This window comes from Aethalodelphis obliquidens, unplaced genomic scaffold, assembly GCF_003676395.1.
Source record: "Aethalodelphis obliquidens isolate GAN/ISIS:26980383/991018 unplaced genomic scaffold, ASM367639v1 scaffold125, whole genome shotgun sequence".
In the NCBI taxonomy this organism is placed as follows: Eukaryota; Metazoa; Chordata; class Mammalia; order Artiodactyla; family Delphinidae; genus Aethalodelphis; species Aethalodelphis obliquidens.
In genome coordinates, this window is record NW_020838069.1 from 43,750 (window position 1) to 54,618 (window position 10,869).

Sequence of the window (10,869 nt, forward strand, 5' to 3'; positions counted from 1 at the left end):
TAAGCTCCCTACCACTCCAGAGCTGCCGCTTTTGCCAAGGTCACAGCGATCTCCATGCTGCCATACTTAGGGGGTACTTTAAGGGCTTCATTATTCTGGACTTCTCAACAGCATTCAACATTGCTTCATTATCTAAACACTCTTTTCTCTTGACTTTCCTGATCCACACACCCTCGGTTTTTTCCTTCCTTCTCTGGCTATTTCTTCATCTCCTTTGTTGGCTTGTGCAAGTATTTGTTTTCATAAGTTCTATATAAATTCAAGGCTCCTCACTACTTTCAGTTTGTAGATTGTCATGGTAATGGCCCCCAGTGATTCACACCTCCCACTGTCCATGCCCTATGTGTGGACTCTGGGCTTGGCCATGTGACTTGGCCTTTGTCAGTGGGATATCAGCAAACATGACACAAGCAGAAGCGTGATGAGCTTGTGAATGGGGGCCTGCTCTCTTGGAACCTTGAAACAACCATGCTATGAAGCAGCTCAGGATGAAAGACCACATTGGACCCAAATGCTGAATGCAGCCATGTGAGTGAGTCCCAGTGAGCCCAGCAGAATCACCCAGCCAATCCACAGACACATAAGAATGAATCGTTGTTATTGTTGTTGTTTTTTAATATTTATTTGTTTATTTTTGGCTGTGTCAGGTCTTAGTTGTGGCACATGGGATCTTTCACTGCGGCACGCGGGCTCTTTGTTATAGCGCATGGGCTTCTCTCTAGTTGTGGTGTGTGGGCTCTGTAGTTGTGGAGCACGGGCTCCAGAGCACATGGGCTCTGTAGTTTGTGGCACATGGGCTCTCTAGTTGTGGCGCATGGGCTCAGTAGTTGGGGTGCGCGGGCTTAATTGCTGCATGGCATGTGGGATCGTAGTTCCCCGACCAGGGATCAAACCCATCTCCCCTGCATTGGAAGGCAGATTCTTAACCACTGGACCACGGTGACATATCTAAGTCATTGTTTTAAGCCACAAAATCTTGAGGTGATTTGTCATGCAGCGATAGATAACTGTCATCCTCAGCTACAGCAGACATGGCTAGCTTTAGTGGCTTTGTGCAAATCAGAAAAAAAAGTGAGTCATAACAATATGCCTCTACTGGGCAGACATACTTCTGTTCAAACGAAAGGTGCCCCTTCTTCCAGGATGCAGCCCTGTGCCAGGTGCACAGCATGGATTTGAGCCCACAGTCAGCTCCGTCACTGGGTGCCTCATGCACTACATAAGCTGCACACTGTGTGTGAACCTCCTGGGAGATTTCTTCACGATTCTCCCTTTTTTTAAAAAAATTAATTAATTTTATTTATTTATTTTTGGCTGCATTGGGTCTTCGTTGCTGTGCGCAGGCTTTCTCTAGTTGCAGCGAGCGGGGGCTACTCTTCGTTGCAGTGCACAGGCTTCTCATTGTGGTGGCTTCATCTTGTTGTAGAGCACAGGCTCTAGGCGCGTGGGCTTCACTAGTTGTGGCATGTGGGCTCAGTAGTTGTGGCTCGCGGGCTCTAGAGCACAGGCTCAGTAATTGTGGCGCACGGGCTTAGTTGCTCCGCAGCATGTGGGATCTTCCCGTACCAGGGCTCGAACCTGTGTCCCCTGCGTTGGCAGGCGGATTCTTAACCACTGCGCTACTAGGCAAGTCCCACAATTCTCTCTTTACTTAGCATAGACCAGAAACTTGACTTCAGGACAGATTTAATTATTCCAGTTAGGGATAGAGAGACAGTACATAGAGTAGTGCTCTCAGCCTGCAGGATTCAGTAGAATACTGACTTTTATTAAGGAAAATAGACCAAATGTTGCTAATACAGTCACTGCATTTTTCAGGCAAGTCAGTTAGGCAAGCCCCTCCTTGAAAAAGGATGAACAGTTCTCAGAAAAAAAGGAGCCATCATTCCTCTGAACCACCCATGAACATTCCAGAGAAGAGGTAGATAGAGAGTTAGATTCTAGAAGAGGTAGCAGTGAGGAGCTAGGCTCTTATGCAGGTGGCGGTGCCCAGCAGAGATGGCACAATAAGCCCCAGGCCTCCCTGGTCCTAGGAGAATGCTCTGGACCAGAGGTCTGCGAGAAAAGGCTGGGCAACACCATCACTCCTCACAGACCAACAGGCCTGCGTCAGGTTGGCCCTGGGCCTCCTGTTCCAGCTGCAAAGTGGATGCCTCCCTCTGGATTGTAGCGCACAGGGCCACAGCGCAACTGGGGCTCCTCTTCCTCATACCAGCGCTGTTCACTGAAGTCGGGAAAGAAGGCTGCGATCTCTCTACTGGCTGAAACCACAGAGTCTGTAAGGGGAGGTAAAAAAGAGAAGGGGTTCTCATAGGGAGTTTAGGATGGAGGCAAGAGGCAATCATAATCAGGTTCAGAAACCAGAGCCTATACTTCTCCTGCCCCTAAGTCCTGGGGCCGCATCTGCTGAGGTGGCCACAAAGGGCCAGAAACACAACTGGGAAGAAAGCTCACTGAGGGACCTGGCTCTCAACCCCACCATATGCCTGCCCACCAACCTCAAACCAGCTTCGCTTATTAAATACAGTGGACACAGGAGGCAGACTCACCTGAGCCATGGGTTGTATTACGGGTGTCAGTGAGGCCGAAACTCCCACGAATTGAATCTGGGGCCACGTGGCGTGCTCGAAACACTCTGGTGGGTCCCATCACTGTCCTCCAGAGCTGGATGGCATCCTTGTGGGCGAGGATGTAGGCTCGGATTGGCCCACTGTGAATAAATGGAGCACACGTCAGGAATCTGGCTATCGGGTCCAGGAGGGCATACCATGAGTAGAGCACAAATAAAGGCACACTGGACATCCTGAGAGTCTCCTTGCCTTTCTAGTTGAGTGCCAATACTGCTTCAAATAAAAGGTGATGGAAGGCCACTGCGGATGATCAAGAAAGGCCACAGGGATCAGAAGAGTTGCTAGGCAGCATTCAACAATACTCTTCTACAGCCCCTGGAGCAGTTAACTACCATGGGACAAGTGGCCACAAGGTCAGTGTTGGCCCAAGCCCATGTTTCTTCAGACACTTGACACTGGTTACAAGTTTAAAGAGTGGCAAATAAAATTAACAAATCTATTTAGGGGGCAGGGGAAATAAGTCTCAGTGGATGAAGATGTTATAACCAAAATGAGAAATACCTGGCCATGAACTCCACCAGCCGCTGATAGAAAAAACGCCCTGCAAAGAGAGTACCTTCATCAAGACACTGGTGCCAAGAGAACTTTTTATACTTCTGACTCCCTATTTGGAATGATAAAAACTGTTTTAGAGAAAAGAACAAGGACCTTGGCGTCTGACATACCTGGGTCTGAATCCAGGCTCTCCAACTTGCAACCTGTGTAGTTTCGGGTAAATCATTAACTTCCCTAATTTAGTTTTCTAATTTGTGTGCTGGGGACATAACAATACCTACTTCATGGGGTTGCTGGGGAATTAAAAGAAATCATGAGCCTTTGGACAATGTCTGACAGAGTAAATTGGTAACTAGTGATAGTATCAGGACATAAAACTAAGTTACTTGTTGGGACCATGACGTAGAACCCTCCTAGAAAACATTTAAAAAATACTGATAATCATGAAAAGTTTGTGTATAAACCAAGATTTTAGAAGACTGGCTGCAATTTTACGGTTCGTAGGTCAGAGAGAGCCTGACATTGTGTGGCCAGGCAAAATCTCTCTTGTGATAGAGAAGCCTCCCACTCAAGAGGACTGTTGGTCCTACCTTCATGCTCTTGGTAAAACTTCTGGCAATCTTCCTTTCTCCACAGAAGTTCTCTCATTCGTACAATAAGGAACTTGTTGCTCAGAATCTGCTGATGAACAGCCTGGATAAACACCACCCCAAAGATAAAAGTCAGTCAAAGGGACCATTTGAGTGAATGGGAGACCCAGGCAGACCAAAAGAACCCTGAGGACCCTTCAGAGCCTAGGACTTGAGGGTCTGTCCCATTGGTGGGTCAAAAGAAAAGAGACGCCCTGTTGCTGTCTTGAAGATGGAGTGAGCCATGTGATGAGGAATGTGAGTGGACTCTAAAAATGGTAGGCCCCACCTGAAGGCCGGCAAGGACATGGGGGTCTATCTCAGTCCTATAACCACAGAAACCAAATTCTGCCAACCTGAATGAGTATCAAAGTGGATTCTTCCCCAGACCCTTTAGATAAGGGCCCAGTCAGCCGATACCTGGAATTTGGCTTTGTGAAACTCTAAGGAGAGAACCCAGCCCTCAGCCAAACCTACTGGACCTCTAAATTCTAGAACTGTGAGATAATGAGTGTTGTTTTAAGCTGCTAAGTTTGTGGTAATTTGTTACACATTAGTAGAGAACTAATATACGTACATTGTCTTGAGGTTTGGTTTTTATTATTGTATTGGATCCTTTTTTATATTTTATATCTGTCCCAATTCTCCAGTAGATTTTTAATGTATATTTATTTTTGGCTGTGTTGGGTCTTCGTTTCTGTGTGAGGGCTTTCTCTAGTTGTGGCAAGCGGGGGCCACTCACTAATCGCGGCCTCTCTTGTTGCGGAGCACAGGCTCCAGACACGCAGGCTCAGTAGTTGTGGCTCACGGGCCCAGTTGCTCCGCGGCATGTGGGATCTTCCCGGACCAGGGCTCGAACCCGTGTCCCCTGCATTGGCAGGCAGATTCTCAACCACTGCGCCACCAGGGAAGCCCTCCAGTAGATTTTTAATCTCCTTATGGTCAGAGTCATGGCTTCTAACTTTGCCTCCACACCATCTAGCACAGGACTGTGTTGTCAGTCTTCGCAAATGGCCCTATGGCACCTGAAACAAAAGCAATGCCTCCGACATACAGTAGAGTCTTAGGACTTGTTCTTACCTCCAGAATCAGTGGGTGAGCAACTGCATCAGGCTTAATCAGAGCCAGAGTAAGCTGGAGAGCCTGAGGGCTCCGTAATATCGAGGTCATCTCCCTCCTGCCATCAGAGAGTCAGATAAGAGACCCGTCAGTGCTGCACTCCCCACCCTTCCTATTCTGGAGCCGAGCAGTTTTGCAAGTCAACCAGGGCTCTCACTCTTACACTGATAAAGCACCCGACAGTTACTTAGTATTTAATTTGCCCATTTGGGTTCATGGAGCTGAGGGAAGGGAGTGGTAGAGGGGCCATTCAAGTTGCCCAGTGGAGCACATAATCTGGTTAGTGCAACTGTAAACCTGCGAAAGAGTGACCCATTCAGAAGTTCAAGTTTAAACACGACCTGTCTCTGGCGATACTCCTGTCCCTTCCTTTCTTTTGTGTTTTACTGAGGATTTACAATTTACATTCCTAAAGAGCAGCCGCAAGGGTACAATAACTGTTCCCACAGTGCCCTCCCATCAATTATAGAATTTGAAGATTGGATGGACAAGAATTGGGATCTTGCCAGGATACACCCCAAAAAGTCTGTTGGATACATACCATTTCTTACCTAATCTTACAGATAAGTCAGGATCTATCACGCCCAAATCAAACCCTTTAATACACTCAGCTGTCCTCAATGGCAGGGTTTGCAGACATGCAACTCCAAGGTCAAAGACAAGTTGTAATCATTTTGTATCTGAAGCAGCTAAAACTGCCTGGCACAAAGGTGCTTAATCAATTTTATTGACTAAATGAACCTATACAGTCTTATTCTATTCATCTTCAGAGAAAAGAACAAGACACTATTTCTAGTGTCTAATCATGATGGTGTAAGAGCTTAATAAATAATTGTGAAGATCATATAAAGAACATAAAAGTATTTTATAAACTGGACTAAGAAAACTTGAGATCTCTTCCAACTTTGAAATTCTATTTACATGTAAGAAATTGATCATCTCTGCAGGACTAAGGTGTCAAAGATTACCTGGTGGAACCCCTAAATTTGCCAACAAATACAGAGAAGGCTTCCATGAACACACAGGGACAGAGTCTGGACAACTGTCTCTTTATTCTCAGCCCAAAAGTAGCCTGACAATCACATTAAAAGCAGTGCTAGGGGGCTTCCCTGGTGGCGCAGTGGTTGAGAGTCCGCCTGCCGATGCAGGGGACACGGGTTCGTGCCCCGGTCCGGGAAGATCCCACATTCCTCGGAGCGGCTAGGCCCGTGAGCCATGGCCGCTGAGCCTGCGCGTCCGGAGCCTGTGCTCCGCAATGGGAGGGGCCACAACAGTGATAGGCCCGTGTACCGCAAAGAAAAAAAAAAAAAGCAGTGCTAGGGTCTGGCCCAAACGGAGAAACTGTGCCAAGGTCTCTCCTATTCATGTCCCTTCTACAGCATTCAGCTTGATGCTCTACTCAATCCACAAAGCTAAGCACAGTCTAACCAGTACAAGATCAGCCAACCCAGTTTCCCTAACATCCCAGGTGGTGAGTAACCCAAAAGCGAGCAGAACCTTTGCCATATATCTAGGGAGCGACACCCTTGGCACCTCCCCTTCCTCACCCTCCATATCCATGATATCACTGAGTTCTGGCAATTTTACCTAGCCAGTGTATCTCAAATCCGTACAATTCTCTCCTTCTTAACTGCCACCACCACGGTCCAAGACATCATCAACCCCCTCTGGACTTCTGCAACAGCCTCTTCAGTGGTCTCCCAGTTTCTACTCTTGCTACCCTCTACAATCTGTTCTCCACATAGCAGCCACAGTGAACTAAAAATGCAAATCTAGTCATATCATTTCCCTCCTTAACCCTTCAAAGTGTACCCTGCTTTTATGATAAAACCCCAAAGCCTTATCATGTCCTACTAGGCTTTGCATGATCTTATCCCTGCATACCTCTCTAGCCTCATCTGGAACTCCACACTCCTTAACTTGCTTTTGCTCCAGCCTCACGGGCCTTACAGCTCCAAGACATTCTGGCCTGACAGCCTTTGCCTGAGAAGTTTTCACAGTCCAGAAAGTGCTTCCTCTGGTTACCTCCTACTCACCCACTAGATCTTAGTTCACTTCCCCTGTTATACATTCTCATGGCTCCTTTCACGTTTTCTTCAGTTAGCTCTTCCCAACCAGAAGGTCAGCTCTATGAAAGCAGGGATCTGTTTCGCTCACCATCGTATCCTCTGTACTTATGCAGAGTGCCTAGCACATAGATGGTTCTCAGAAGTATTTGCTGAATGAATCAATGAATGAATCTGATTCAGCTATTCCAAGACCAGAATGCTAGGGGCTATCCAGCGGAGGACATGGTTCCTTTCTTAATGCCAGCAAAGTTATGCCTGTCTTGGACCTTGGTTTACAACAAATGTTAACAGGTCGAGAAACTTGCTCAACATAAAAGTCACTCGATTAGAGAATTATAAATTTTAGAAATTGCCTGGGCGTTTGCCCCCACAACAGAGGCGCCTATTCTGCTTCCTGGAAGGCGCCAGTCATGCCTCTCATCCTCCCAAGCGTGTCGGAGACCTGCAACCCGTCAACTCGGCTTTCTGCTTCCAACACCTGAAGCCCCGCCCCCCAGACTCACAGCCTCAGCTCTAGATACCGCCCTCTTCCCCACCCTGCTCTTCCATTTCTCTGGGCCTGCAGCTGCGCGACCCAGGCCCCTTGTACCGAGACCTAAGGCCACGCTAGATTCTGAGCTATTCGGAGCCCCAGTGTGCTGGAGTTCGGGTCCGAGTCACCTGATCCTCCCGCCGCGCAGGCCGGCCACCAGGCACTGCGATAGCTAGCCTTCGGTACAAGCGGGGTCCTTCAGGCATTCGGCCGGGCAGCCTGCCTCAGGGTCCTTGCCCGGGGAGGCGGAGTGCCCCCCAATCCAGGAGGCCCTGCAGCAGGAAGGCCCGCCTTCTGGTGGCCCTTGCGTCTCTCCCGCACTTGGTCCGAGCCTGGCTCGGGCGCCCCCAGGCGGAAGGGAGGGCCAGGCCTGTGGCCCTGCTCCGGGAGGTGGCTCAGAGAGGACAGGATGGGCGTTTCAAGGTGGCAGCCCGGTAGAGAACATGCGCGCCAGCGGGGCCGCCGGAGTGGGCCTGGCCCCACTCGATCTCCCTTTTATTCTTTGTCTGGGGTAGTGCCTGGCACATGGTTGGTGCCCAGTATTTGTCGGAGGGACGCGGGAGACAAAAAACTTGTGTGCGCTGAATCGCAAGTTCAGAGGCAGCCATTGAATCCTCTTGCACTGTTGGTGGGAATGTAAATTGATACATCCACTATGGAGAGCAGCATGGAGGTTCCTTAAAAAACTCAAAATAGAACCACCATACGACCCAGCAATCCCACTACTGGGCATATACCCTGAGAAAACCAAAATTCAAAAAGAGTCATGTACCAAAATGTTCATTGCAGCTCTGTTTACAATAGCCAGGACATGGAAGCAACCTAAGTGTCCATCAACAGATGAACAGATAAAGAAGATGTGGCACATATATACAATGGAATATTACTCAACCATAAAAAGAAACAAAATTGAGTTATTTGTAGTGAGGTGGATGGACCTAGAGTCTGTCATACAGAATGAAGTTAAGTCAGAAAGAGAAAAACAAATACTGTATGCTAACACATATATATAGAATCCCCCCCCCCAAAAATGGTCATGAAGAACCTAGGGGCAAGACGAGAATAAAGACGCAGACCTACTAGAAAATGGATTTGAGGATACGGGGAGGGGGAATGGTAAGCTGGGACAAAGTGAGAGAGTGGCATGGACATATATACACTACTAAACGTAAAATAGATAGCTAGTGGGAAGCAGCCGCATAGCACAGGGAGATCAGCTCGGTGCTTTGTGACCGCCTGGAGGGGTGGGATAGGGAGGATGGGAGGGAGGATGGGAGGGAGGGAGACGCAAGAGGGAAGAGGTATGGGGACATATGTATATGTATAACCGATTCACTTTGTTATAAAGCAGAAACTAACACACCATTGTAAAGCAAGTATACTCCAATAAAGATGTTTAAAAAAGTCTTTGAGCACAGAGGGATATGTGGATGCGAAGGAGCATAGCTAATATGGGGGTGGTGAGGGAGGATTCTTGGTTGGAAAGCAGGTGTACATAGAGCATGAGGGAAACTAGTCATAAGGCCCTTGAACATGTCGCTAAGGAATTTGGGGTAGGGTGTTGGGTGGGGTTACCATGGAGTCCACTGAAGCAGTCCAGGGTGAGGGGATGAGAACTGAGGGTATTCGTGGTGTGTTGTATAATGTATGGAGAGGGTGATGACAGTGGGTATGGAGAAGGGACAGTGTGGCAGGTTGAATAAGGGTGGTACTTTTTTTTTCTTGGAGAGCATCACTGAATTTGAGAAGAGTGAAAACAAACTATAAATGTCATCAATTAAAAAACATTTTTTTAAACTGATTTTGTGCCTGCATGTACATGTGTTGCACTCCTGGAATGTTGGAAGGAGGGTCTGTGGTTCTGGCAGCTTGTTTCCACAAGGTGTCTTTGGGAGAGTCCATTTCTTACCTGTCTGGCTGGTGAAGAAGGCACATGTCCATTGCTGCATTTAGAGGATGAGAGTAAACTTACCAAGTCCCACTAACCCAACATTTAGTTTTAGCCTTTTTTCCCAAATGCACAGGGTCTAACTTTGTTTCCCACCTTGATCTTCATTTACATGCCTTTGGGCTATAGAGATTTTGCTGATTTTTAGGCCATGGCCATTAATTCACCTTTGTGTCTCTCTGTCTTACACACGCTGTAGAAGGTTTTAGTTCCATATTTTATAGTTGCTTTGACCATCCTCAAGAGTAAGCCTATGTTATGAAAGTACGGGCAGATGTGATTTTAGGGGGAGACTCAATAAATAACACCCTTTTTCTAAACCGGGGCTCGTAACTAACGGAAATAGAGGAACGGCAGGCAGGTGGAGACTAAATGTCAACTTTATACTGATGGAGCTGTTGAAGAATATAACTTAGTGTGAGAACCTAATGCACCTGCCTTCTAACCGTGTGCTACCCAAGTTCAATACCTAGTCTCTTATAAGCCTCACTTAAAACAACAGCAACAACAAAATCTAAATAGTTGACAGGACCTATAGAATTATCACAGCATTCCCTCACATTCACAAAATTACTCCCCAGCCCCTAGCAGATATAGCAGGGAAAATTTTGTCCCTAGAAACCTGTCAAAAGATACTCAGTTATATCTGTGGGAAGGTGAATAAGCTGGAAAATTCTTGATTCAGTTTTGCTGGGACTGAAGTAATTCTATACCAGTTATGACTCTGAACTTGTAAGTCTGAACTCAGTTGGGAGAATCACCCATTAAGAGGTTAATTATGACTTACGTTCATTCTATTCCAGAGGGACATCTACCTGTGTCTAGTCTTGTCTCTAGATAGTGGTATTTAAGACAATGCTGCCTTCGTGCAGTGTTAATTTACAGTCGTAGCAGCAGCCCCAACCAGGTCTTCTTTGAGATTTTTGAGATGTCTTTCTTTTTCATCCAGCATATTTAAATTACTTAATACCATTTCCCCTTTGGGTCCTGTGTTTCTGGCACCCCAGGACCGCCTTGAGGGTGGGCTCTAATGACACAGCTTCCCTAGCCCCCTGTGAGCAGTCCTCAGGGGCCACTGCCTTCTGCTGTGGAGTTGCTCATGCCCAGGACACCTGTCTCCTGTGGGGGGCTGGGGGGTGGAGTTCCTTTATCCGGCATGTTTCAGTTGAGACTCATTCTCAGCAGGTTTTTTTTTTTTACCTGAATCTGCTGTCCTGAAGTTTGTTCTTCCAGGGACCCAGTGAGAATCAAAACCTTTGCTATGTTTTCCTCAAGATACTGTCCTCATCTTCTGAATGTGTCAGGTGAGGAGTAGCATTGCTTTTAGGCACTTCTCTTTGAGGGTTTTTCTCTCTACTGTTCCTGTACTCCTTTCCAGAAGGCTCATTGAGTTTCTAACATTTTATTGTTGGAGAGAAGGAAGACCCATAGGGCTGGCCCTTTGCTG

The 10,869-nt window shown here is 47.3% G+C and overlaps 1 protein-coding gene across 3 annotated transcripts; it reads right to left on the minus strand.

Moving 5' to 3' along the window:
• Positions 1 to 1,747: 1,747 nt before the first annotated feature.
• On the minus strand, positions 1,748 to 8,120 carry NME6 (NME/NM23 nucleoside diphosphate kinase 6). 3 transcript variants are annotated; one of them, XM_027098603.1, is made up of 6 exons: positions 7,603 to 8,120; positions 4,835 to 4,931; positions 3,716 to 3,818; positions 3,132 to 3,171; positions 2,550 to 2,710; positions 1,748 to 2,276 (listed from the first exon to the last, which is right to left on the minus strand). In XM_027098603.1, exons 2-6 carry the CDS (start codon positions 4,922 to 4,924, stop codon positions 2,110 to 2,112), a joined length of 561 nt encoding a protein of 186 aa, XP_026954404.1. In that variant the 5' UTR covers positions 4,925 to 4,931; positions 7,603 to 8,120; the 3' UTR covers positions 1,748 to 2,109. The 3 variants fall into 3 exon arrangements, with proteins under 3 accessions (XP_026954404.1, XP_026954405.1, XP_026954403.1); XM_027098604.1 differs by lacking the exon at positions 7,603 to 8,120 and adding an exon at positions 5,425 to 6,042; XM_027098602.1 differs by lacking the exon at positions 7,603 to 8,120 and having other exon boundaries at positions 4,835 to 6,042.
• Positions 8,121 to 10,869: the final 2,749 nt, after the last annotated feature.